Raw genomic sequence first — 27605 nt, 5'->3', positions numbered from 1 at the left:
TGTATTTGTAGAAAAAGCGTAATAAGCTTTCAAAAAAAATTTCCTTGAATTGAACGATTTCGTTAATAGATTAATTTCAAATAGTTTATAAATTTTCCTCGGAGACGAAAATGAAGATGCGGGCATTTTTAATTTTTTGGCTGTGTTTTCTCATCGACGACTTGGCAACGTCGTATACAGTCTTGGGACAGCCATTAAAATTACTTTTGCCGGAAGAAAGAGCTCTATTGAGATCCAGAGCACAAACGAACAGTTATGAGGGATTTCATCCTGATCGTCGACTAAGAGTAGGTTTATAATTTTATTGACAAGATTTCGCTGATTGGAAGCCAAATAGGTGTCCTTTTCCCTATCCATCGCAGCAATGTAAAACCTCGAAATATAGTCGGTGGTTTTCTCTCTCCCTGCTTGTAGTGTATGTGTGTGTTGTGTGGTGGGGGTACAGTATATACCTCCGCCTATTCGCCTTGGGGGTAACGGGGCCGGTTTTTCAATATGTTGAGAGGATAGTAGTGTGGGGGGGTTTTTTTAGAACTTGACTTGCTTCTTGTCGTTGTGGGTGAGATTTCGTCCGCTGACATTTCTTGGCTCCTACGGTACGTCCAGTGACTTAGTGGGAAAAAGCAAGCAAAGAAATAAAGAAGAACAGTTATTGTTGAAGAGATTGGTCGGATTGTACTGTGATACGAGAAGTTGATTGAAGGCTGTGTGACGTGTTTTTTCTATTTGGCGTCTGAAGTCAAATTCTTTTACCGATCGACTTGAAAGCCGAATTTAGACGAGTGATTCCTCATCATTGTGTAGTGTTTAAAGGTTGTTGCTGGAAACACTGCCGAATCTATCCCGTGACGTGAGGTGGTGTATTTTTATTCTGTCCCATAATAGTAATTCCCTGTATTTTATTCTTGACTTGATTATCTTTTGTTTTGTCTGGATTTTCATGTTCTAATTAGTGTGCTGACAGAGAGTCCTGTCATGTGCTCCACCTTTTGAGGGGTTGAGGCTTTGCTATGGTCCCCCAAGGTTCTTGTACTGTCTCAGTACAACTGCAATGCTGACAAGTTTTGTGGCTTCATCATGGCTTTTAATCTCCTACCATTTATGTGTTTTTTAGTTTGACTTTCAGTATTGAGTTTGTGTCCCAAGAGGTACAACTCCCAAGTGAAAAGCGCAGGTGTGATTGTTGATTATGTGACATAACTTGGTAGATCCAAAATGTCGTCTCAATTCTATTGCAGGAAAAGACCTACAATATTGACATTAAACTTTGTATTCTTACAGGCAATTTAAATTCTCAAATGTTTGGCCCACTATGAGCAAGAGAGATCTGTGGGGCGACAGGCACCCAGATTGCCCAGAAAGGCAGCAATTGCGACCAGATCAGGACTTCACCAACGAAGAAGACAACAATTTTGGATCCCAATCGCAACTACTGGGTTCTGGAGGTGCTGGTGGCAAAGGAATTAAAAGTGGGGGAGGGTTGGCCCCCACCACGGCAACTTCAGGGGCCCAAGGGCCCATTATTAACCTCCGTTTGGAACCTCTAGCCTCTGCCAGCCTCAGTCTTGGCAGAGGCCTGACTCCTGCAGGTTCAGAACAATATCTTGGTGGAAGTAGTGCTGCTCTTACTGCGACAGCTGCACTATCTGCTGGAGGACTTGGGAATACATCTGGAGCAATCAGTGCTGCATCTTTAGCTGCCAATACGAGCACCAGTATTCCCACCATTTATTCATACCTCATGTATTGAGCTTCTTTATATCTATTTTTATTTTAGCCTTCGCTGGACCGAGCATAATGCAGTCGTCCAGCTCAGCAGTCGGTGGGGGTGCTGGAACTCGACAGAGTAGTAGTTCTACAGCCTCAACCTCCTCCTCTGGGGTATTGATGGTCGGACCTAATTTCAGGGTTGGAAAAAAAATTGGCTGTGGTAACTTTGGCGAATTGAGATTAGGTTAGTATGCTTTCTCCGTCATTTTGTTTCTGATTAGTTTATCGATGCATATGTGCTTCCTATACGTTTGTTTGCGTTCTCAAGTGAAACGATAACTTGAATGGGTAAGCAGATCCAAGTCCATCACAAGACGTCACTCTTAGACGCTTTTTTTTTCTTTCCAACTGTTCAGAAGAGCATATTGAAGACTTCTCTTTGAGGAAAACTAGTACTATTGAGCAATAAATGTCGTTTCGTATTGTCGTAAAAAAAACCTTTACATATTTTCTTTTTCAAAACAGGGAAGAATTTGTACAACAATGAACATGTGGCCATTAAATTGGAGCCCCTTAAATCAAAGGCGCCCCAGTTACACCTGGAATATCGATTTTACCGGATGATGGGCCGACGTAGTACCACAAGTATATAGTTGCCGATATTAAAATTCACACGATGACATGACATATGGTTTTCTTTCCAAAGCTGGTTTACCTGAAGTCTACTATTTTGGACCTTGTGGCAAGTACAGTGCACTGGTTATGGAGCTAATGGGTCCCAGTTTGGAAGACCTTTTCGACTTGTGTGGTCGGAGGTTTTCTTTGAAAAACGTCCTTATGATTGCCTTGCAGTTGGTAAACATCTTCATTTTCCCTAAGAGATCGAAATGTCGTCTCTTACCGCCCGGTTGTCTTATTCGAATGTTAAAAATGTATTTCCTCTTGATACATAGATTGATAGAATAGAGATGGTGCACCGGCACGATCTAATCTACCGTGATGTAAAACCGGAAAACTTCCTTATCGGTCGAAGTCATAACAAAAAGGACAAAGTCATCCACATCATTGGTAATCACTGAATTCGGCTGTTGTTGAAGTGTATTTGCTTAATTCCTCTTCCCATTAGATTTCGGTCTGGCGAAAGAATATATTGATGCGGTCACCAATAAACACATCCCCTATCGGGAACACAAAAGCCTGACGGGCACAGCTCGTTACATGAGCATCAACACCCATCTTGGGAAAGGTTCGACACATGTCCATCCCTCTATCTCCTAGTTGCCTAGTTTCTGTTGCATATCAGTTTTACGATACACTAACACGTGGTTTTCCTACTACGAAATTTTCCCTTCCATATCGTCAAATATCAGAGCAAAGCAGACGAGATGATTTGGAAGCTTTGGGACACATGTTTATGTATTTCTTGCGTGGTAGCCTGCCATGGCAAGGCCTTAAAGCCGACACGCTAAAGGAGCGCTATCAGAAAATTGGTGAAACAAAAAGAGCCACTCCCATCGAAGCTCTTTGCGAAGGCTACCCTGGTATGTATTTCTTCCATATTGCCCAACAGCCACATCTTTTGACTGTTGGAAGAAACGAGAAAAACAAAAGAAAATGGCAAAAATGTAATAATAATTGTAACATATTTCAGAGGAATTTGCAACCTACTTACGGTACGTTCGGAGACTTGACTTCTTCGAGCGGCCAGATTACAATTACCTTCGCAAATTGTTCCGCGATCTCTTTGACCGGATGGGCTATATCGATGATAACGAGTTCGACTGGACCGGCAAAACCATGGTAATCAAGTTTATTTTCTTAGAGAGGAGGGTTTCTTGTTTTTGTGTGTGTGAGTGTATGTGTAGTCCTCACACACCCTCTACTCACATCTCTCTGTGGGAAGATGTTAAAACTTGTGTTGTGCGAGTGAATTTGTATTCAGAGCACGATACTTGGTTCGTTTTCCTGCATTTTTTTTTTTGTCTCTTCAGTCGTCATATCACGTTTTACTATTCATGAATGATAATAATGAAAACTTGTCGTGCTTCACCGTTCATCTGGGTTGGCGGTGGTGGGTATCGAACAACTTTAGCCAGCCAATCTGAGCCAATTGCGAGCCCTTCGTAATGCACCCCCCTCGGATGTAACTCACACGGGAAAGGTTTGCCTTGCCAACGACGTGTCCTTGTTTCCTACTAGTCGGTTCATCCCTAAACATTCTCTTGTATGTATTTATCGCTAGAAAATTCGCAAAAGGGAAAAATGGCTTTTTAGTCCATGTCTCAAGTTACCTCAGCAAGGATCGCCTTTTAGTGTAGAACGTCGAGCTAGTAATGAAAACCATTGATTGTGTGTCGACTGCGTATTCCCTGTCACGTATCATTATTCGTCATCCTAATTCACGTGTTTGTTTGTTTTTATAGTCAACTCCTGTGGGATCCGTGTCAACTAACCAGGAAGTGATCATATCACCCAACAGGGAACGACATCCAGCCACCAACCGGGTAAGGCGTTATTGAGCCTGTTTTTATTTTCTGTTGTTTGTTTTGTTTTTACTTGAAATGTGTTCTCGACTAATCTAAGGTAGTGGGCTAAAAACAAATGACAAGGGAATGAATTCAGGCAACCAGTTAATTGTGGGGAGTTTGCCCGTGCGAGAGGGATGAAAGAACAGGGTCGACCGACTGCAGCAGTTTGCTATAGCTGTGTGTGAGCCAAGAGGATTCGTGCGGGAAATATACGACTTAATAGTCGAGTTTTAGGGTTGTTTTATTAACGGTCACACACAGTTACACTCGACTTAGTTGCCGTGTGTGTGTGTGTGTGTGCTTTCTACAACTTTATCTGTCGTTCTTCTGGGTTTGTTTTTTTTGGTTTTATTTGGGGGCTTTTGGAGGAATGATGTAGCAGTACATATTCTTTCGCGTTTTGACTACTGGGACGCTGCGTGTAGTTGGGGGTTGATGTTGGTTGAAGTGTCATTCTTCTGCAAATTGTAACCGAACAAATCAGGACATGTTTGATGGTGAAGAAGATGAAGAGGATGATGTCGATGATATCTTTCTCGTCGTTCAGGTCAGCTTTCTCCTTGAGATTCGTATTTAAGCAGTTAGTTAAGCAGTTAGTTAAGCAGACGTGCCTCTTTTCGTTTTGGTTTGTTTTGCTTCCTTTGCATTTCTGAATCTGCCATCTAAAATTATCCCAAGCAAGCGACGGTAGTGAGCTAGTTGCCATCATCGTCGTCATAAAGGATTAGTTCAAACTGGTAACGTGCTTTTGCCAGAGAGAAGTCTTAGTAGTGTATTGCAATAAACCTACTCACCTTAGTGTGTGACAGACAGATGGCCATTTCTAAGGTGTCTCCGTCCATAAAAGCCTCGTGTTAAAATCAAAACCTATTAACCAATAGGGGATTAAAGAAACAAAAGGAACGTGAAGTTGTACTGGAAGTGAACAGTCGCTTCGCCTCCCCATTTCTACTCGGCTGTCGGTTTGTGTAATTTTTTACAGTTGCAGCGAAAGCGACCTTTTCACTTACTCTCCCATTTAGATTCTTTTTGTAGTTTTTTTTATTTTTTTATTATAATTTTTTATTTGGCTTGTTTGCTCATTCCTTTCAAATTCAATTACCGTTGGTGTAAACTTCGGAACATTTGTCATCCCTTTTTTAGGTCTTGAGCTTTATTTCGCTATTTTATGTCTTTTCTTAGTATTGTCCTAATTCTTGTTTGGTTTGATTTGATTTGATTTGATTTGATTTGATTTGATTTTTGTATTTCAGCAGCCAACTGGTGCAGCTAAAACGGGTTGGGCTGAAGGTGTCAAGGCGTCAGCGGCATCGGCAGGTACATCTGGTGGACCCGGAGGAAACCTGCTAGGAGGAACGTTGACTCCAGCCGATCGCCACGGCTCTGTCCAGGTGGTCTCCTCCACCAATGGAGATTTGGGGGGCGATGATCCAGCCGGCCACTCACACACCCCCATCACGGCGCAACCTGAAATCGAAATGGCTGAAGAGACCAAGTACGAAACGTCATCTGACGCATACATTTTTATCTTTTGAATCGTTTTCCGATTGGCGGTTGGGATTTTTCCAAGGGCATTGTGTTAGGTTGAAGCATGGCGCAAAAGAATGAGACGCGAAGAATACGGAGATACGATTTGTTGCCGGTTGTCACTGTTGGATGGCTTTGTCTGTTTGCCCATATCTTTTCTCGCGAATTGCGTCAGGAAAAAAAAAAAAATTGGGGGAGGGTGGGACGTCAAGAAGACGAAACTTGTGTGACGTTAGAATGCCAAGAAGATGAAGAGGCTTCCGTGGAAATGGTCTCTTCGTGTCTAAGGACTCTCTGTCTCTCTAGATGCTACTTGCGCTTGCTTGTTTCGTGCCAAGATGCAACACTTTTCAACTCGTTTCTCTGCTCGTCAAATCTGACAAGAGATCATGATTAGTTGACTCTGGTTCTCTGTTTCTCCGTGTCTCTTGATTTACTGGCAGACGGCCAGGAAAGAAAAAAAATGATGGAAAAAATTCGAATCACGAAAAAAGGAAAATTATGAAAACGAATGAAAATGGTGAAATAGGAAGGGTGCACGCTCGGATTGTGCATAATGCGTTGATGGTGTGGGTTCGCAGCTCTGGAAGTAATTGACTCGTTTCGATGGAGACCTTCCGATTTTTTTTTTTTTTTCCCTCTCTCTTTCTCCTGGAGTGAGGTTCTTATTAGAAGTGGGCCTGGGTTCGAATCAAACGAAATTGTAGATCTTTTTCAACTGGGCGCCCGGCCACTAGTGTAACACATCAATTAGGAAAGACGCTAAATGAGAACAAATGAGACTAGACTCACGAAGATAAAGATTTTTTATTTGATGTATGCCTTTGTGTGTGTGTGTGTTATTTTCTTCTCTAGTTGGTGGATGTGTTTGATGTTGTGCATCGCCAACTCGTTTCTCCCGCCAATTTTCATGCTGCTGCATCTGATCCTCTCCATCTGCTAATCGACCATTTGTCTTTTGAATTGCAGATGTTGCTGTTTCTTCAAGCGAAAGAAGAAGAAATCATCTCGACCCAAGTAGATGAGAGAAAAAAGAGGAAACGAAATCGATCCCTCTTTCCGTGCTTAACACTCCCTCTCCCCCCACCGCCGCCGCCGCCGCTACCACCACGACCGCCACCTTCGTTTGCCCCTCATGAAATGCGACACATTTTCTTTCCCATTTGTCTCTCGACGTTCTTCTGTCCATTAACAAAGAGAGGGACAAGAAAAAGATGACTAGAAGAAGAGACTCACGTCACGTGAGCACAAGCAGTGAGCTCTCGGCTGTACATAAGGCAACAATTTCCAAGTGTTTGTTCACTCAAATGAAGAGAAGGACGTCTTCCGATCTGCCTCACTGCGGACCTTGCTGCGTGCACCACTCCCTCTGCGTTCTTTTTCTTGCATCAACAACAACATCCATCGAAATGCAAATGTTTCAAAAGTCGTTCGTCGTCGCATTTGCCACCGTGACCGAGATGGTTTCTGCATGCAACCAATTCGGTCCCCCGAGCTCTTGAAAGAAGACGACGACGACGACGATAGCGATGAAAGAGTCATGACTCTTGTTTCAAGTTTTTCTTTTCTTTTTCAAATGTTCGCATTTCGCTCGGCTTCTGTCTATTTTTTTCTTCTTCAATTTGGGACCAAATTCAGGCGGCCCATGTCGATTCGCATCAACACTTGATCATCCATTTGCTACAGCAGCTCCGCCCTATCCCAATAGGAAAAGTGAGAGAGAAAACATCCAGAGAATTCGTGTGCGTGTGTTTTGCGTGTTGGACGTACAAATTCTCTCCCCCAAAAGTATTTCTCCTCTCTCGCTCTCCCTGCACCTCTTCAATTTGTTATGGCAGGTTGTTGTTGTTGTTGCACGGAGCCTTGCGTGTGATAAAAAGACTTGGAACGATAAGGCAGAAGAAGAATGAGAAGAAGAAGAAGAAGAAGGGAAAATGTGTGCAATCGTCTCCTCTCTTCACTTGTTGTTGTTGCAGTTAACAAAACGAAGAAAATTGGGTGTTTGGTGGGTGGCCGTGTGTTTGTGACTCGCTTTTTTTTATTTTCCTTTTTTTGTTTTTTGGGACTGGACAAAAAAAGATAAAAAGAAAAAAAAAATGAAAAGATGTGTGTGGTTAGGTGCAAAAATCTGTGTCAATCATCTCATCTCCGACCGCCATTCCGTCCGCCTAAATAATCACCCCAATCACTCCTCTCTTCTCATCAATCTGCCTGATTTTGTGTTCTTTTATGTGTTGGTACTTATTATGCTGACGGCACTGGACCCGCTCAACATCGATACGCTGCAATTTCTCCCCCCGCCACATTTTTAAGGCCTGTGTGTGAAGAAGGAAAAGAAATAATTTGGCCCAGCAGTCGCAGAAGTGGATCTGGATCAGCGTTTCCTTTCTGCTTATGCAAGAGACATGAAATGAGAGGAAGGAGGGGGAGGGGCGTTGTGGTCACTTGTGGTGGACGGTGGCGTGGTGGTTAATTCGAATGGCAAAAGAAGAAAACGAAACATTGATGGTACATACTATATCAAGAGTGTCCGTGTGTAGTGTGTGTGTGTGTGTTCATTTTGCGACAAGTCTCTGCAACCGTGTGTGTCCGTGTGTAAATGATGTAACAACTGACGTTTCGATCAGGAACATTGGAGTGCGTCGGTACACAGTTTCTGCCCACTCCAGCTGGATACCGGCCGTCCCCCTCCTGCTCCTCTTTCATTCACTCTTATGACGACGGCTTTGCAAATTTCATTCTCCAGATCCCGCTAACGAATTCTACACTTTTACATAGATACACACACACACACACACAGCCGACCGCAAAATCCACATACACTGTATTATTACTGCTGCTGCTGCTGCTGTTGCTGCTTGTGCATTAGTCTCCGTTTCAAAAGTTTTGTTGGTTTCACTATGAATTATTTTTGTGGCAATTCAATCCCCTCCTCCATTACCCCGTACGTTTTTTTTTTGTATTTTTTTTTGTATTTGAGTTTTCCTAATTTGGGCTTTCGGGTAATGATTTCTTTAATAGATGGATCCTGATAGGGGAGAAGTACCATACATACACACACAAGGGGGTAGGTGGGCATTGGAGAAGAAAATTCAAGTTTTTTTGTTTTCTTTCTCGTGTTAATTTCATTGAGAATCCATATAGTTGTGACAGAACCGAATATTTTTATTTCGGCGAGGGTTAATTTTTTGTTGTCTGTCTCATTTCTCTCACTGGAAAAGAAAAGACTAAACATGAATGGATTGTTTGTTCTTCACTTCTCATCCACCCCTCGCTCTTTTGTTCCTCCTCCTTCAATTTGTATGGTGACGCAACAGTCATCTGTTTTGAAGAGGGGAAAGAAGAGAACGTGAAAATGTGTGTTAAAAGTGTGCGTGCCGTTCCTCTCTTGTTTTCAATTTTTTAATTCATTAAATATTATTACCTCTGTCTATCCGTCTCTGGCCATCGAACCGACCGTGTTATCATCAGTGGATTCGATTTGATTTGAGAAAAACAAAACTAATAACACGAAAAAATGTTTGAAAAAAAAAAATAGTTCTTGGCATATCCTCTTGGCAATTCCTCATCAAGTCTCACTATATAATTCATTCAATTTTTCTTTTGTTCTTAAGAAGGAAAAAAAGATTTTTTTTCATTAGATCGCTCACATATATTTTTTTTTTCTCTTTTTCTCCAGCGCATTTTGTCGTTCGTGATTTTTCCTTGTTATTTTTTTTTCACCTCTTGTCTCTTCATCACCATAAAAAAAAAAACAACAAATAAAACACTCATCTCCTGTCATGCCTATTGTCCCCTTTCATCATAATCATTTCCTCCACCACCACCACCATCTCCTCTTTGCTCTTGTATAACGTGTTTACTTTTTTCGGTTTGTATTTTTTACAATGACTCGCCAACAACTCAGTAAATACACCCCAACCCCATAATTAATAATAATACAAATCGGAATAAATCAAAGATCCGAATCGTCGTTACTTCAATGGATTTCAAATGGGTTTCTTTTAAAACGTCCAAAATGCAATAATAACTAGGACTCGGCTCTTGTCTGCCCATGGCTTACTCGTGACCAGCTTAGTGCCAGAAGGTACTGGCGCGACACACAGAAAAAGAGTGGTTCAGTTTCGCGCCAGTACCTTCCGGCTGATCACTGGTAACTCATAGCAGGTAGAGACCGGGGCCGATCTATAATATTTGAATTTGTTTGAATTTGATAAAACTTGAAACGTCTCGGACGTCGTCTGCTTCATTTGCGCGGTAGTCCATTAATCCGAAGTAGTAGATGTTGGACCGTGCAACAGAAACGTGCTCGCTCTCGACAAGACAATAATCGAAGAAAAACTTTTGTATTGCTCTGTATCGGTGATTACATGTTTGCACTATTCAAATATTTGCAAGCTCCAGATTGTCGGTGGGATGTCGTGTGAGCATGGCGCATACATACTTTTGCCAAAGAAGCGTATCCGCAGACATCCACGTGCCTGTTCCCCATTACTGAAATTTCTTTTCATCATTCGACATGGGGATGGCTGAAGAGAACAATGAACTACGAGTGTCCAACAGTAAGCAGCGAGACAACCCAAAAACGGTGGCATGCATCAGCCAAACGACATGGCGTCGTTCATCAAGGTTAGTGCAACACCCCACTACGTGCGCCCTAAATTAGAGATTAGCATTCAGGCCTTTTTATTTGTGTGGCAAAGATTTTCGGCGTGAATGTTACACTAATGAAACCCAAGGTTGTCAACCATGTGCTATTTAATATTCATTTGCATCGTATTGGCTATGACGATGAGAAATGGATATTTCTCTGCTTTCTTGATATGTTTTGTTTTCTAAATCTGCGAAAAGCGAAAATTGGTTTTCATTTTGCTGCTTTGTCCGACTACTTTTGTGCACCATTCATCTATTGAAACGTACTTTTTTGTGCTTTTTTTTCTATTGGGTTTTTGTCAGTTCGACTCTAAAAGATTTGCATTTGAAACTTGCGTCCACGTGCCGATGGATATTCATTAATTATGGTAGCTGTAGTTTTGGCTGGGTGGTTTTTGGCATCGTTTTCTTTCTTCAGTGTTCGACGTGGAAGGGTTTAGACCAAAATGGCGCCCACAGAAAACGGGCCACTCTCTTGGAAGGGGAGGGGGCTAATCGCAAGAGAATTAAAACTATAAATGTTTGAAACGAGCTAAAACTTGGTCACGAGTGCGTCCATTTTGTTTGTTTTTCAAGTTAGCCTTCATCACATTCTGCTACACCCCGTTTTCAGACAATTTACGATAGTTTTTCCACTTGTTTTTCATTTATCTTGTTTGGGCTTCACGTGCGAATTGTTACGGCCATACGTTTTTTGGTTTTGTTTTATCCGCGAGATGTCAGGCCGTTTGCCACATTTGGGTCGCACAACAATTGGCGCGTTTATGGCCGTCTTCATAATCAGAGGGTAAACAAATTAGTCTAAGAAAGAATTGGCTGTTTTATGCAGAGACGGACGGGATGTTAACGCGAAGGCTTCTGTTTGGGAGGGTGGACTTGCCAGTGGTCGATAAGAACGAGCTAACAAGGTCTTGTGTTTCCCTCCTTTTTTTTTTGTCCGACAATCCGATATTGTGTAACAGTTGATTTTTCTTTTTCTCTCTCTCTATGAATCGGACTCGTTTTCATTCCCGCCTTCCTTTTCGTCGCATTGTTTGCCACCCCTTCTAAATAAATAAAAGGAAAAGTCGAGAACAGCCGCCAACTGAAACGATGGACACGGACAGGGAGGGTTTGTGACGTTGTTGTTGCGCCCATTCCAACTTGACATTGCCAATTATGGGAAAGCCAGAGTTGAAATTGAGATGTCCTGTAATGAGAATGATGAGATGATGACTCATCACCAGTACAGAGAATGCCTCAGTAGATTGTTACGAGCCGTCCGTTTCCCACGACCCGCCAACTTACCGGCCGGTCTTTTCGTTCTAAAGCGTTTCAATGTAAACGCAGCTGCTTGCACAACTCGAATCGATTAGAGCCGTGCCGTCGGTTTGATATCGTTGAAACAGACATGGTCCTGTGTTGTACAAATAAACTGCGATGCGCATGACCTGATCGATTCGTTCAGTCAAGTCGATGATCTTGAATTTCGTTGATACTTTTCTTTCTTTTATCCGTGAAATGCGACTTTTGGCCATGTATCACACCTCATCCGCAGCCTACATCTATTATTCTAATGAACATTGCTTATGTTTGTTGATTGGTCGTGATCCGTCCTCCTGTCGCGTTCTGTTTCCTTTGAGCTGGAATTTCTGGGGCATAGTCGCCCCGTACCCCACCCTGCGTTGGGTATTGCATGAAATGATGTACAGCTCTGTAGCGCACATCGAATTCACGAAAGAAAAAGGGGGCACCTATTTTGCTGCTTGTCTATAGGCTGCAACAACGAATCCATACTTTCATTTTCCCCACCTTTTTGTCGATATCCGGTTGCTGGAACGCAATTTTGTCCACTAGCTGGATACATTTTTGTTGTTGTAAATTTAATGATGGGTGGGAAAGAGAAACTTGTGGCGCTCAGTCTTCGTTTCTTGTTTCTTAGAGTGGGCGGATTGAACGAGATGAGATGTGTTGGTTATGCAAAAGCAAAGCCAGTGCCAGTCTTTGCAGGTCATCGATCTGCACTTTGTTGTTGTTTCAAGACGAACAGCGTATCTTGCTGGAATTGTTTGTTTTTCTTTTGTTGTCGTTGACTGTGCATCATATTTTGAAAAGTATATTGAGAGAATGTCATCTCTTTTATGTCTCCATACAACACATCAGTATGGAGTTTCGCCGTATCACCGTCTTTGTTTTTCTCGTCGTCATCGATTGACGGCATACGCAATCGCCATGAGTACCGCAGTCTGCTCACGGCTTTCGATTTTTGCATTTCGTTTCATTTCGTTTGGTTTCTTTCCCTTCTGATTGAATTTCAAATGACACGAATCTCTAAAGCGAAAAGCACGTTGGACCTATTATAGTACAGTAGCGTCATTTCCTTCGACAACAATTTTATTGCATCTGCGTGCGGCAGGTTTACGGTATTTGCTTTTAGCAGTTAAATGCCTATATGTGATCAAGTGTCTGTTTCGGGACTGGCTACTTGGACGTGTCGTTTAGGTCCACCTATTCCAATGAAAATGCACAGTGTAGGCTAAAGCTGTTGCTAGTCCTAGCTGCAGTTCGGCCCAACTTTGACAAATGTTTATCCTTTTAATGCTGCGTCCATCGCTCTGTCATGATGCAACTGCGACTCTTTTGGCACACACACAAAAACGAAGAGCGGGGGAAGGAAAAGAGGCCGCATTTTAAGGATTCCGAGTAGGACTGCGCATTCATATTCAGAGAAATCTTTTAGACTCTTTTTTTTTGTTGCGAGTATCTCAAGCCACTCTATTCCGCACCATCCAGCTGCTTAATAGTGTGTCTGCGTGTGAGAGAATGTTGCCTCCCCTCACTTCTTATAGCCTTGAAATGTCGGATGGATGGCCTATCCGTCGTCTTTCGTTGCCTTTCTTATATCTGACGCGATGCAGCAGCAGCCGTCCATCCTTCCATTTCCTTCTCGTTTTTTTTTCTTTTGACACGAAAGCCATGCAATTATTTGGTATTGCTATATACCATGCGACTGTGTGCAGCGACACACGCGAGAAAGGAGAAAATGTCCCACCGCGCTGGATGTCTTCTTTCAATCTTTGTTTGGGGTATTCGGCTTCCTTTTAATGAATTGATCGATAGAATTTCGAAAACAATCCTTTTTTTGCCGCCGTCATTCGCATGCCCGAGCTGGTGGAGACGACGTGGAATTGTTTTAAAGGGTTCAATTCGAACCAAGTTGCGTTTTGCAAGAAAATCGTCGCCCAACAAGTGAATTAAAAACTTGTGAAAGCAGCAAAGGCTATGGATCCTAACTTAACAGAGACACACGCGGGCGCGCGGAAGTTTGAACTGTAGACGAGTGCATACAAGTTTGACTATTTGACGACAGTTGCTCTCGTCTATTATTTTTACTGGGCAGCAGTTAGTCAAAGCGGTTGGTCTGGGCTTCGTTCAAGTTGAGCTCAACTCTGTTGGACAAAACTTTGGCGCCTGACGTCGGTTTCCACATCATTGACGATGAAATCGCTTCATTTCAAAATCAAAACGATTGAATGATTCGACTTATTTTGTTGGCAGTTTTTCTCAAACACGCCTTGCAAACTATGCAAGGCCGTTGTTGAATGGCAACCGAACGTGTCCATTTGGTTTATTTCTATACCGTGTTTTATCGATCTGAGGACTGGGCACAAGTTGGCGACATTATTCACGTCCACTCTGTCGCAAGTTGGTGGCTGCTGTCACACAAGTTTTTGTGTTTTTCTTCTTTTTGACGTTGGACCAACATCTCCTGCTGTTTGTTGGTGTCTCTTTTATTTACTGCGCCCGGGGAACGATGGACGAAAAAGAGCAATCGCTTTGTTCCGTTTAGTTTTCCGTTGAAAGGTGAGAGGTGAAACGAGTGCAGCAGAATGCGCCATCCGTTTTTTTTCTCGTCTCACATGGGATCTCCATTGCGCCCAGAATAGGCTCCTTTTCTCTACTTTTTTTAATGTACGACTACCTTTTGAATTAATCAAATTTTACAGCCTGTCTTGCAACGCCCTTTAAAAAAAAGTTTTTCCTCGTTTTGTTTTACAAAATGCCGGTCGATTCATCGCAGCTCTATTAAATATGTAAAATGTCAGAATAACTTGCGAAATAAGCCTCTAGCTTTTGATCTTTACTTGGTTCTTTGATTTAATCATTTTCCTTGTCTCCTTGTCTGTTTCTAAAAGTGTCGAGTGCTGCCGTCGTTCTACTTGTCGATAGACGCAGTGCAAGGGCTCGGGTTCATTCGCTGCACTTTTCCTTCTCTACGTAGGGCTCGTAATATATCGACTCACAAAAAAACAAGAAAATGGCACCGTATGCCTATCAGTGAAATCAAGTCCTCCGTGATGTACAGATCGGACTTGTATTACTTTGTCGCACCTTTTCGCTTTGCTGTAAAAAGTCATTTCGACAGCCATTTTCGCTTGCACGTCAATTTAGAAAAGAGCCAAGGAAAATTGCCGTACAGTCGCTAATTATATTAACCGCCAAAAGTCGTTATGTAATCCGACGGCTGTACATGAACCAAGAAACAAATCCAGGAGCAATGCGCATCGTTTCTGTTTTTTAAAAATATATTGGCACTCGATGGGCGAACAGGAGGAGAGCTGCGCTGGCGCATTGGACTCTTTCGGTTCGTTCTCTTGCTCTCCTCCTCCGCCGCCGCACTATCCTACACAAGTTGTGTGTGTGTTGTATAGTTCAACAGTGTTTTGTGTTGCTCGGTCTCTCTCTCAAACACACACACACACACAGAGAGAGAGAGAGAGAGAAGAGCTTGTGAGAGTTGTAGAACAGTAACCATTTTCTGGGTGGCTCTATCCGAGCGAGTGCTGCTGCGCTGCGAGACTCGTACCGGCATACACATACACACACACACACATATACACGCACAGACGGTTCGGCTTCTCTTTAGTCCCAGTGCCGCATTAGTCCGCAGTGCCTGACTCGACATCGCTACGGGAATAACGTCGTCCGTCGCTCGAAATTTATTTATTAGCGCACGAAACGTTCCCCGTTCTTTTCTTTGGTTTTGTTTTGTTTTGTTTTATTTTCAATCCACCCCCACCAACCTTTCCAAGTAGTCCGCCTCCCACCAGCACCACCACCGCCAGGTAGATCCCGTTGAAGGGAGACTAGCAAAATAGACGGGACCATGTCTAGTAAAAAGAGGTTTCCAAATAGTTCCCACCAGCGGCAGTTGTCCTGTTTAATCGATGCGCCAAAGTGTCGTCTCTTCATCGTCTTATTCTGAAAGGAAGCACCGCCGGGTGGCGAGTCTTTTTTCATCAACGGCCCCGGCCAATTGTTTTGTTTTCCCTCCCTCTTTTTTAAATTCCTCAATTGGATGGAAACGAGAACAAGGAGAGGGAAAGCGAGGGGCAATGTCTTTCATCCGGCGTCCCATTCGTTTAAACTTTGGATGTGATGTGTGCGCGGTTAACGTTGTAGCGTCCGTCGTCGTGTTGTGCACCTCAGCGTGTCTTGGCAGGAGGGGGGCATCCATCTGCAATTCGGGCAAAAGTGAAATTCTCGCCGGATGGCCTTTACGTCATCGTCTCGCCTACAGGTCGATCGTTGCCTAAAAAAAAAGTTGTTTAGCGAAATGAAGAGATTCGACCCTTTTCGTTGGACTGTCCACCATCAATAGAGGAAGAAGAAGAGGCGAACGAAAGGTCACGCGATATCACGACTAGTTGAACGCATCCGCTCGTCTGTGATTGCCGATCAAAAAGTCGGGCAGAAGCTGATTGAAACAACTCGATTCCCTTTCCGCATGTTGAGCCTACACTTTGCCATGCCATCCGAAGGATAACGACACACACTCGTCGCGCAGTGCCAGTGTGTGAGTGAAACGAGCCCATGACTTGATTCCGCCAACTGTGAGGCGATTCGACACTGGGAACAGTTTGATGGTCGCCATTTCCTCCTTTTGAGACTCTTCTTTTTGAGCTCTCCCAGCTTCACCATGGCAACCGGAATGCTGGAACGAGAACAGATTGAACCCAAAAGAATTGCAATAAACGGTCGACAATAACATCAAAAAACATTTCCATCCAACCAACCAACCCCCCCCAGAAAAGAATAACGAAACCAAAAGAAAGGCAAAGAAAGAAAGATGGAAGTGACGCAATTCAAAAAGAGATGCGATCCGGCGGACAAAGATGATGAGAGAATGGAGCGGCTTCGAGACGACGAAGAGGACGATCCATCTTTTGTCGTCATTTTGAACAATCCGTTTTGGGCGCGGTCGACGGATGAGCAAAAGCCGCACTTGACGGTCAAATCTGCTCCCCACCGCCGCCTCCGCCGCTTCCGCCGCTTCACCGCCTTTTGTTTCTTCGAGTGGCCACAAACCGCGTCAACGTCCTCCTCCTCCAGTCGTCACGTCGTCGCAATTGTTGTCCGAACAGCTGCCCGCAGATTGGGCCGATTTATTGGCCATATCGATAAGATCACCTTGCGGCACTTGGCCGCCGGAAGGGACGAGTGAGACGGCCGAAACGACCAAGAAAACGACCAGGACGAGCCGGCAAAGTAGCGGCGCAAGTAGTCGACGTGGTCCACTGGTCAAACAGAAGAAACATCACTGCCAATCTGTTGAAGATCTTTTATCGGCCGCTGCATCTTCGTCTCCTTCTTCCAGCCATCCATTGCCATCAACGTCGCCATTGCCGCAAGATGCAACTGGCCGCGTCTCAACAGCAGCGGGCCGTGCGGTGCCGTGCAGCTGCACGTGCCCACCTTCGTTTCATTCGCAACACGCATCATCATCTTCTAGTTCATCTTCTTCATCTTTATCGTCCGTCATGCCCGTTGTTGCCCCTCCACCACCAGCAGCAGCAGTGACAGGACGACGAACTTGCAGTTTCGAAGAGCCGGCCAGTGATCGTCATCATTTGAAACCGTCGTCTGGCGGTGGCGGCGGCGGTGATGTGCGTACGAGATCTCCGTCGGTGGCTGGCCGGGTCAGTGTCTGTGATGTGGTGGCTAATAGCAGTGCGACGGGCCAAAGTGGTGAGCCGGCCAACCGAAATCGAATGCCAAGTGGAGGTGGTGGTGGTGTTGGTTGCGTTAGCGTCGGCGGCAGTGTAGGAGGAACAACAGGAGCCGGCGGATTGCGACAGTCTCGCCAGCAGAGCGTGGAATCGCGTGGCAGCAGTTCGATACCGACGGCCACCCTATTGGCTGGCCACCATCGCCAGGTCGTTGCAGGAGGTGCTAGTGGAGGTGGTGGAGGGGGTAGTAGCAGTAACGGCAATAGCATCAGCAAAACGGGGCCGATCGAAGACGGAGCCCCGCTACCGGCCGCCTTCGAGCCCGTGCCGCTCAATTTGTACGGCAAACCTCTGCAGGAAATCGATCCCACCGTCCGAGACAAGGTACGCCACTACACCCAACCCACCCACTCCAATATCATTACCTTTACGACCCCAATCGCCATGTGTATTGGTTGCCCTTCATTTTCTAAACGGGATCTAGTTGTGTGTGGCGTAGATGAGGCGCAAGGCCGATCGAGACGGGAGCAAACAAACCTCTTTATTTCGTTTTCGTCGTCCCTTCATTAGTCCATGATGTCTAACGTGCACGTTTGTTAGATTGAAAGAGAAAGCTCTTTGGTTGTTTTTCCCGTCCGTCTGTCGGACCCTATTTCTCAGTCCCAAGTTGGGGGGGATGGCCGACGCAAAAACGTCTTTAGGCGGCGCACACTGTCCGTATCGAAGTTGGCCGTGTGGCGCCTTTGTAATGAATGAATCAACGTCGCTTTCTCAACTGCCTCTCGCTCGTTTTGCTGCCAATGGCGTGTACCGCGTGTGCGTGCGCCAGTTTTAGCGAAAGAAAACAACAACAAAAAAAGAGAGGAAACAACACAGCAGTCGGCTGATGTAGGGAACGACTCTGTATCCGCCAATGGGCTACACAAATAAAAGGTCAATCGTGTCGATCGATGTGGCCCAACGACAGACGGTGGCCTTCACTCGGCTAGATTACCCCTCCTCCCAGCGTTCGAGTGAACCCACTAGGACCAACCACTTCCCATTTTCAGTGATGAACAAATTGTTCTGCTCCCGGTCTGTCCAGATTGCAAGCGGATGCCACACGCACGCCTTTCGGGTGCTTGTCTTTCGTCTTAATTTTTTGATTTTTTGGGGGTCTAAATTCGTTTTTGTTTTTGTCTCTTTGGTGAGACTCGGTTCACAAGTCCGTTGAATTTCGGATTCGTCTGCTCCGGCGAATCCGAGGTGGGGCAAAATCTTTTTATGACGCGCTCGCGTCACAAACCGCTTGGTTTGTGGCTCGGTTTTCATAACAGTTTGCGATGCGTGTTATCACCGTCTCGTGAAAAAGCGTTCACTGCTCGAAACGTCATCGCCGACGAGCGACAATGACTAGCCTCCGCATCATCGGCATGCAACTTGCATCACACGCTCCTCTTTATTACATGTACTACACATTTCTTGGTCGCATTCATACGCCGTGGATGGGTGTTTAGCTGAGGCGACGTCCGTCTATCGTCTAATAGGCGCGCGCCGAATCAAAAGTTGAACAGAAAAAAACATGTTATGTATTTCGAGAGAGAAAAATGCCAGCGGCAAATCCCGCAGAATTCGATATCCATTCATATAATGTGGCCGATATAAAATCCCGCGACTCGCATCGAGAAAAACGGGTCTCTCCTCTTCGTACCCTCCAGCCGAATTGGGTCGGGAAAAGCAGAAAAAAGAAAAAGACTTGAATAACACAAGTAAATAGATTCTATCCCGTGGTGCTTTATGTATGTTATTAGCGTTATGTCTTCTATGTCGTAGCGTTGGCTTATTATTACGACTGCCATAATTATGGCTGTCTCTATGTCTCCCCCAGAGGCCTAGCCCATAGCTGCGGCCATACATGTACGACCTGTACGCCCTCACGCAGTCCGGATGAGACGTTTCCAACGCAAAGGAAATTCGTGTTTTTATTTGCATAGTTGCCACATATTTTTTATTATTTTGTTTTTGGGGTAGACATATTTTGCCAACGTCCAATTATCGAGTGCGACTGTACACGGTGGAGGGCGTTTTGCGATGGCAGCACAATATTGAAATTAAGCAGCAATTATTGAAAACGAGTGAATCGACAATTTGCTATTGTTTTTGCTCGCCAAAAAAGTATGGATTCTAGAGCACAGATTAAAATCGAACTTTCTTTCTCGTTGCATTTGACGCAATCTCTTGATCGATTGTGGCTTTGCCGACTTGTTCACAGGCGCTTTATTTTGCCTGGACGGGATAGAATGCAGAGCTGCTAAAAAGCGAGTCCTTTAAATCTAACGCCCAACTGATCAACGATACTCTTTGTCTCTTTTAAACGCAAAGGCTTTTTGTATCCGAGGCTCCATGGCGATTGGCATCAGCTGGATGACTCGAGTCTTTTTGTTTCTCCATTTGCGACGCAATTGCAGACTAACTTGATTGTTTTTTCCCCCCGCTCAAATGGATGCGGAAAAGTTTGATGGCGTCTTTGAATGATGAATGTAAACCGACTAGGCATTGGGCCTTTTTCGTCCACAGCAGACTCTGCTCATGCATAGAGGCTATTATGTACACATGCAATTGCACTAATGCAGTCGCTCCGTTCACGGCTGCTGCGAGAACGAGCAGATGCACTCGCCTACACGCCAACGTGTACGTCAGAGAACAAGCCGTTTTTCATCAATCTACGCTGTTTTATACGACTGATCTTTCGTCGAATTGAAACGTTGGCAAAATCAACGATGAGTCGTGTCGATTGTGAGCCACCAGTCAGAGTCCAACAGTCCATCAATAAGTTACACAATACTAGGCTCTGCATTGTTTTGTTATGGTGCATTTGTTTTTCACTACTATTGTCCTGATGCTCTGTAGAGTGGCGGTTCGATACAGCAACAGCAGACAGTTTTACTACATGGCATATGGATAGGGTAGAAGACATTGGCCACTATCGATTTCTTATTTGTACGGTGAGCTCCGCTTTTTTTTTTTTCTATTTTTCGTCTGCTCTCTCTTTCGTACGTATGTTGTTGTTGTTGTTGCAACTTATTGAACGATGTGAAAGACTGCCAGACAGATACAGTGGCGATGCGTTGAACTGTATCTGTCTCGGCCACATTGTCCTTGCCTTCATGTGACTGTACTATATGTGCCAGCCCAACCAACACAGAGAGCCCTGCTGAGGTGCTACTGCTGCTGGAGTTCACAGTGTGACACGCAGTACGGTTAGTGTAACAGTAGAGTGCCGCATGATGGATCGTTTCCTCCGCGCCCCATTTATTCATCGGATAAAGATGTAGACCACGATGATGGCCATGGGCACCAGTCTATTTTATGCGATTAAACCCGAATTTCAAAGTTATTTTCATTCCAGCTAATGAAAAGAGGCTTTTTGCCGCATAGTTTGACGTTTAACGGATAGAGCCGTTCATATAGTCTAGTAGAAAATCACAAACTAAACCCTATTTTTTTGTTTTGTTTTCTTGCGTCACATCACGTCGTCATCGTATTAGCCCCTGCGCAAAAAGCGTAATGACATTAGCCATCGTCGTCGAGCTGCATTGTTAAAGAATCTTTAGACGTGACTCTTGACGCAATTTTTTGGTACGACGCCGAGATCTTGGTACGATGCCGCGTCGCTCTCGAATTTTCTCATAAACTCGCCCCTTTTTCGGGTGGTTGGGGTGGTGTAATAGTTGCGAGACAGTGGCTGCAAAATGGCAGTAATGAATGAGCTTTGACGTTGATTGTAAACCATGCTGGACGATATGGGTCTCTTTCTCTCTGGGCCGATACGTTTTCCCTTTGCCTTTTTCGCCCTTCAAAAGACCAGCAAATGGTTTGCTTTTTCTTTAATTCACGCCCGCTCACGTCGTCCAGCAAAAGAGAGAGTTTTTGGAATGATGGACGAGTTCTTTGCCGGCATTAAACAGCTATGGCGTAAGTAGCCTGTCTCTCTCCGTACATCTTATAACTGCTCTCGTGTGCAACGCACATGCTCGCCTTCGTAGCCACTGGCTCGTATTACACACGCTCAGATGAGAGATCTGCATTCCCCCTCTTTTCTTTCTTTTTTAGTTTTTTTTTTTCTTTTGGGGGAAGAAAAAAGAAAAGGCAAAGAAGCAGTTCTCTTTTTTTGGGGGGGCTGCTTGTCGTTGAATATCGCCGCCCCTTTTCTTTTATACACTGGACTGTTATTGAATAATGCATACAGCACCTACGTATACGCACACATGTAACACACTAGGCAAGAGCAGCTCTCAAGAGCGAACCTTCCCATTCCTGTAGCTATGCATCCAAATAGCAGCTTTTCATCTACTCTGAACTTGAACTGGTCCTTTTATTTTTGTTTTCGTTTCCACTTTGCATACGCAGAGAGCAGCGTCTTTTATTTTTTGCGTGCGTCGGCTATTGTTTCGATGGATACGAAAGTCAGTTTTTTTTTAACGATGAAACGAGCAGATGTAAAACAAAAACAAAATCCTGCACTTGCACTCTTCTATTGGGTTTTGCCTCAACAGGAAAATGGAATTCTTCTCCGAGAACACGAGAGGCTCTGCGTATAACCGAATCAATGTCGACCGACGCCATGAATACGCGGCCCCTTTCTATTTAATGCGGCCAGAGTGTCCCTTTTGACAGCAATTGGAACATTTTTCTTTGCCTCGCGAAATGTTTTCAAAGAAGCGGATTGCGCCTTTCGATGTTAGGCCTGTCATTCATCTCCAGCTGAGCTCTACGTGCAATCTCATTTTGCACGCACGTGACTAGTAATTTGTGTATAGCTTTCAAGGCAGTGTCCTCCTCTGTCTCAACTGCTTTCAGGCCCTTGCCTACCGTTTTCGCTTTCTATTCCATGCCTCATGCGCTCTGCTGTCTTAAAACAATCTGCTTTTTTTTAAAAAATTGTTCTCGTTGTCTGATGTGAGTTTTTACATCCAACCTCATTAGGATTATTTTTGGTGTTGTTGACCAGAGACATGATGGATACAGTATGTGCTGTACGTAGGCTCGTAGTCAACTAGCGGCGTGTCTACGAAAGAAAATATCCCTGGCGTCCGGTTGTTTTTAATGAGCCGATGATCCGCTCTCTTGCGCCGACCGCCATATGGCATCATCAACAATGCCAATGCCTCACTTTGCTGCTGCTGCTGCTGCTGATGCATGGCTTTTCGTGAGTGCGTCAATGGGCTTTTTTTTCTCTCTTTATTTTACGTATGTATGACCATCAACTGCTTCTCTTCCTCTTCTTCATCCTTAGTCTCAACAGCGTTTCCACAATGACGCCGTAGAGAATTCTATTGTTGGATGGATCCGACCCAGTCCAGTTTCCGTCCCACGTGCTTATCCCCCCCCCCACTCCCCATCCTTTTTTTTTATCGTTTTTTATTAATTTTTTTTTTTATCCGTTCAACATCTTGTCTATACTGCTCTGCCCAGTCAACCGACGCCGCATCTACGTACCATATCCATAATAAGCGTCCCATGGTGTGTGTGCGCGTTTTTGCTAGTGGATGCCGAATAAGAGCCAAAAATGATGGGGTAAGGTAGGAGTCCACTTAGTTGTCTGCATCGGATATGAACGTCGTCGTCGTCGTCGTGCACATGGACGAGGCGGATGGGGCAATAACAACAGCAGCAGCAGACGTCAGTTTAATAAACATAAACAAACGGCAACGTTACAAAGAACCGAAACCAGACGGATCAAATTCTGCATCCTCGCGCACAGACACAAGCAGACGGAATTCAACACGACGCCCCCGCCTTTCACGAGATCTGTTTTTTGTGTGTGTGTGTTTGGCCTTTTAGGAAGAAAGACGCGCAGATATTCAATTTGACGTTGGGCGCTGCATGTCGTAATATTATCGGGCAATCGTAGAGTACAAGTCGATGATGTGACAGCGTGAGCAGCTCGTTTTGAAACGGCGAGGCGCGCAAGTCCGTGAATTGGCGGGCAGCTCTAACGTGATTTGCTGCAGCTGTTGCAGGCGCTCCTACTGCAATGCGGGACATTCTTGTTACATCTTTTTCCCCTTTTCCTTTTTTTTTGGGGGGGGGCTGCCGATAGATAGCCATCCGTCTATTTTGTACATCTAGGTCAATTTCGATACGGATACGCCTAAATTTGTAGAGCCGGTCGATGTTAGACTGGGCGCAGGGCTAATGAATGTGTGTGTTGCTGCCGTAAATCTGACAATCATTTCTTAATTGTGGTTTTCGATGATGAAACTTTTGCAGACGTTCGTGGTGGTGTCTAATCGATTCCGCAAGAATTACATCCACCGCTTTTCAGCTTCGCGTTCGTGTTTCTTGTTTTCGCCGTGGAATCCGCTGCGACGCATCGCCATCTACTTGTCGACGCATCCGTATTTTGACTACGTCGTCATGACGACCATCCTGCTCAACTGCATCTTCCTCGCCATGACGGAACCCGTCGAACAGGCCGAGTAAGTTCTCTCCTTTCCTCTTTTTATCCCCGCCCTTTCTTTCTTTTCCAACCTTTGGTCAATCAATTTAATCATTCATCGCGCTTCCTTCCGCCTCACTTTTTCGACGCCCGTGATTTGGATCACGACAGGGAGCGAAAGTGCACGACTGCTACGTGTCTACGTGAGTCGGAGAAAAGAGAGCGAGAAAAAACAATCTCTCTCCGATCAAAAAGAAGAAGATTAGAGGAATAAGAGAAAAAGCAAAGAGAAAGGTCAAAAAGCCAAGCGTTGCAGCCTGCAGGGTATCGGCCTTTGCCAGCCAGCGATCTAATATGTACAAAAGAAGTGAAGAAAAAGGGAGGAGGAAAGGGGGAAAAAAAAGGGGGGCGAGCTGGAAGTGGATTACAACGAGCCGTGAAGCTCTTTTTGGCTGCAAACAAGCGGCAACGTGCATTCATTATTAATATACGAGAGAGGGAAGAGAGAAGAGAGAACAAGAGGGCGAAACATGCAGAAATGGTGCACGGTGGGCACTCCAACAGAGTCGAAATAATACGCGTATTATACTTGGCAGTAGCAGCAACAATTTTGAGCCAAATTTAATGCTCAAATTGTCCTTATTGCCATCTGCTCCGCAAGCATCCACGTGTGTGTTGCTGCTCGTTTTGGCCACTTTACTTGCGTCATTGTTTCTAGTTTTCAACACACACAAAAAAAAGGCCTTTTCAGTTTTCATGTTTGTCAACGCCATCTACCACATCTGACAGCTGCCCTATGGGGATGCATGTCGTAGTCATGGACGATGAACATAATTGATAAATTGGGTTGACCGAACACAACGTGAACAACAATGAAATAATTGAAGCTTATGATTAACTCAATTGTGCAGTAAATGGAGTAGTCGGTTAGCGATAGGACTTTAAGGATTTCTAGCCAGTGGCTGTTTGGCACGCCTTTTAAATTCCAGTCTGACTGAAGATGATTCGACACGATGAATCTCGTTTATTTTTCCTACTCCCATGTCATATTGTTTGCCTTTTGTTTCCCTTGCTTGTGCCACTGTGTAAATATATACGTATATATACCTAGATAGACTGACAGGTTCGAAGCAGCAACGATTTGAAACGGAGAAGAGCTGCATTGATTGCACGTTTGTGTCCGTATGCTGTGTTCTCTCTTTCGTTGTGTGGCCCTCTTTGCCTCCTCCTTAAAAATACCGGGGCCGTGACAGAACAAAAGAGAGCAAATGGCCAAGCGCGTCTAACGTGGAGAAAGTTTTGACGGTTGGCCGTGCGGGAGGAAGCCGAGTGCAACGTCAGCGCGCTGGCCCGCTCCCGAAATCGAATTCATTGCCAAAACAAAGATTGCGATGCGCACATTCCGATGGTGTGCTTCCGTCAACAATCTGCCGTTCGCCAATTGGAATTGTTTGGTGGCCTCGTTCGCAAAGCTATACGCGCTGCTAGTGTTGGTGGGGGGTGCAGCGTGTACGCTCTATAGCTATCCGTAATGGAAATGTCTATAGTATTGATTTAACTGTCCGTAGGCGGCCCACCAAGCAGCGCTGCAACACTCGAGCCTTTAACCCTTCGGAGCCCACCGTCTTTAGACAGTGTGCAGCTGCGATTTCCTATTTCTAGCGCATTTCTGTCGATGTTTGCCATTACCTATCGCCAAATTGATGGTCGTGTTAGACTTGAGCGCTAGATTAACTTGGATAGCAACTCAATGAGGAAAATGAAAGATGAACGCCAGGTCGAACTATGCCCAGCAATGCGTCGTGCCACTTCCACATAGTGCCCTGTCGCTTGTCCTTTTTCATATCGCGTATGTTTCGAAGAAGAAACAGGAGGAGGTTGGGAAATGCGGATCGATCTGTTTGATTCTCATTCTTAACTGCCCGTCTGTTTGTTCAAGATGACGTCAGCCCATTTGCATATAGACACTTGAACTAATTGGAATGGCAACGGATGATTCAATTGTTGTTGTTGTTGTTGCTGCTGCTATTTGTAGGTACGTGTTCCTCGGCATTTACTCGTGCGAAATGGTGATCAAAGCCGTAGCCAAAGGCCTCGTTCTGGACCGTCTGACGTATTTGCGCAGCCCTTGGAATTGGCTGGACTTTGTCGTCATTCTGTCCGGCTACGCCACATTGGCCGTCGAGATCGGCAATCTCGCCGGATTGCGAACCTTCCGCGTACTCCGCGCACTCAAAACCGTTTCCATCATCCCAGGTATGTTTCTATTTGAATTCATTGTCAATCAGATTCGATCTATTTCGATGATAAGTGTGGTCAACCATCACCTCGAAACATTCACATTAACCGCGCAACCAGAGTGGAACAGAGTCATAATGGACACCTAACGAGAAAACGAATCAATTGCTTTAGCGTTGCATTTTGTTGTTGTTGTTCTTCTTCTTCTGCCGGCCGGCCGGCCGGCCGCGCACTATCCAATAAGTCTCTTTCTTATCGCAACGAGCCATCGGACTCGGCTCCACGTACAACTTTGGCGAGCCATTGATTGTGAGAGTCGACCAGCGACACACTTGCATGTTTATATATAGGATAGATTGCTGTGCTCTTCTTATTCCGCATCAAAGAATTGACAATCAAGTTGGACTCGATTACGTCAGTCGGATAGTCAAGATATCGGATCGTCAATCTTTTTCTTGACTGAAATCCTTTTCATCGTCGTCTTCTTCTTTTGTCTTAGTCCGAGTCGCTTCTGCAATCAGACGCGGGTTTTCTTTTTCCCCCCGTTCGTTTGGTTGAAATCCCGAGAAACACAGTTGATCCGGCCTTTCTTCCATCTATCCATCGTTTTCTTTTGTTTCAATTTTCAGCTGATACGTTCAATGCGGAGGCGGCGGCTGTTTCTTTTTTTTTTTTCTGCTTCTCTTCCAGGAAGAAGACGAAAGAGACGAGTGGGAGAAAATCTGAGGAGGACGTCGGAGATAATGAAATTAAACGAAACGCTTCAAAACTGGAAAAAGAAATGGAGCAAAGGCACCAGAGTTGCCACGTTGTGTTTGAATAGGATCTCTGGTCGTGTGTGCAATTGTTCCCACGAAACGAACGAGGAGAAAAGGCGAATAAAGCCCTGGGATTTTCCGTCCAATCCTTCACCACATCGTGAAAGTCCGTCAAAAAAACCGGGGGTGGGGGGGAGAGGGAACGGTCGGCGTGCAGCACGGAATAACAATCGAATCAAAGATCAAACGAGTGTCGCGAGTGAAAAACCGCAATGCCGCCAGTGCTGGCAATAACAATCGAAAAAAAAGCTACTCGGCTTTTCGATGCGGTTAGACGTTCAGGTTTGAAAATTCTTTTCGTGATTTTCGGTGATTGCGAGGCGCCTATTTATTTAGCCATTTTGATGTGGCATATAAAAATAGGGCGTGATAAACGAAATAGCGGGCAGGGCAAATGTCATTGGGTATCGATCGATGAGGCGACCAGTTGACAAAAAGTCGAACGTTATTGATGTGCATTTGTTGGATTGGCTGAATAGGTTTACGCACCATCATCAACGCTTTGCTCAAAGCCATGCGCCAGTTAATGGAAGTCATGATGCTGATCGTCTTTTGCCTCAGCGTCCTGGCCCTCTTCGCCCTGCAAGTGTTTATGGGCGAGTTACGAAACAAATGCATCCGCCACTGGGACCCCAATGCCACCCAACTCAACTGGCACACGTAAATGATTCAGCCTTTTTTTTTTTGTTTTGTTTTTTTGTTTTTCTTTGTCGCTCTTTAC

At 44.8% G+C, this 27605-nt stretch overlaps 2 protein-coding genes across 16 annotated transcripts in view; both read left to right on the top strand.

The window, feature by feature from the left end:
* Positions 1 to 146: 146 nt before the first annotated feature.
* On the top strand, positions 147 to 9725 carry LOC116924324 (casein kinase I). 9 transcript variants are annotated; one of them, XM_045174806.1, is made up of 15 exons: positions 301 to 855; positions 954 to 1174; positions 1282 to 1715; positions 1778 to 1954; positions 2236 to 2355; positions 2417 to 2565; positions 2664 to 2778; positions 2837 to 2956; positions 3081 to 3251; positions 3362 to 3510; positions 3803 to 3871; positions 4134 to 4214; positions 4723 to 4785; positions 5492 to 5733; positions 6735 to 9725. In XM_045174806.1, exons 3-15 carry the CDS (start codon positions 1313 to 1315, stop codon positions 6784 to 6786), a joined length of 1911 nt encoding a protein of 636 aa, XP_045030741.1. In that variant the 5' UTR covers positions 301 to 855; positions 954 to 1174; positions 1282 to 1312; the 3' UTR covers positions 6787 to 9725. The 9 variants fall into 9 exon arrangements, with proteins under 9 accessions (XP_045030742.1, XP_032786737.1, XP_045030745.1 ...); XM_045174807.1 differs by lacking the exons at positions 301 to 855; positions 954 to 1174 and adding an exon at positions 147 to 287 and having other exon boundaries at positions 5495 to 5733; XM_032930846.2 differs by lacking the exons at positions 301 to 855; positions 954 to 1174 and adding an exon at positions 147 to 287.
* Positions 9726 to 10039: 314 nt separating this feature from the next.
* The window catches only part of LOC116924320 (sodium channel protein 60E), a 26388-nt gene continuing 8822 nt past the window's right edge, over positions 10040 to 27605 (top strand). For 2 of the 7 annotated variants that reach the window (XM_045174795.1, XM_045174794.1), the window contains exons 1-4: positions 10434 to 17791; positions 23660 to 23868; positions 25864 to 26084; positions 27364 to 27544. In XM_045174795.1, the coding sequence (XP_045030730.1) occupies positions 17219 to 17791; positions 23660 to 23868; positions 25864 to 26084; positions 27364 to 27544 (1184 nt within the window). In that variant the 5' untranslated portion in view covers positions 10434 to 17218. Of the gene's footprint in view, positions 10395 to 10433; positions 17792 to 20271; positions 20392 to 22397; positions 22600 to 23659; positions 23869 to 25863; positions 26085 to 27363; positions 27545 to 27605 lie in introns of those variants that run through there. The other 5 variants (XM_045174796.1, XM_045174799.1, XM_045174798.1 and 2 more) reach the window with 5 other exon arrangements.

Source organism: Daphnia magna, linkage group LG6 (genome assembly GCF_020631705.1).
Source record: "Daphnia magna isolate NIES linkage group LG6, ASM2063170v1.1, whole genome shotgun sequence".
Classification (NCBI taxonomy): domain Eukaryota; kingdom Metazoa; phylum Arthropoda; class Branchiopoda; order Diplostraca; family Daphniidae; genus Daphnia; species Daphnia magna.
This window is presented reverse-complemented; position numbering and strand designations above follow the sequence as displayed.

Excerpts from the sequence above, each read along its gene's own strand:
- LOC116924324 (XM_032930846.2), top strand. The coding sequence starts at position 1,313 with ATGAGCAAGAGAGATCTGTGGGGCGACAGGCACCCAGATTGCCCAGAA. Across the intron at positions 2,356-2,416 it reads GGGCCGACGTAGTACCACAA|CTGGTTTACCTGAAGTCTAC; the intron begins GTATATAGTTGC and ends TTCTTTCCAAAG. Across the intron at positions 3,511-3,802 it reads ACTGGACCGGCAAAACCATG|CCAGCCAATCTGAGCCAATT; the intron begins GTAATCAAGTTT and ends GAACAACTTTAG.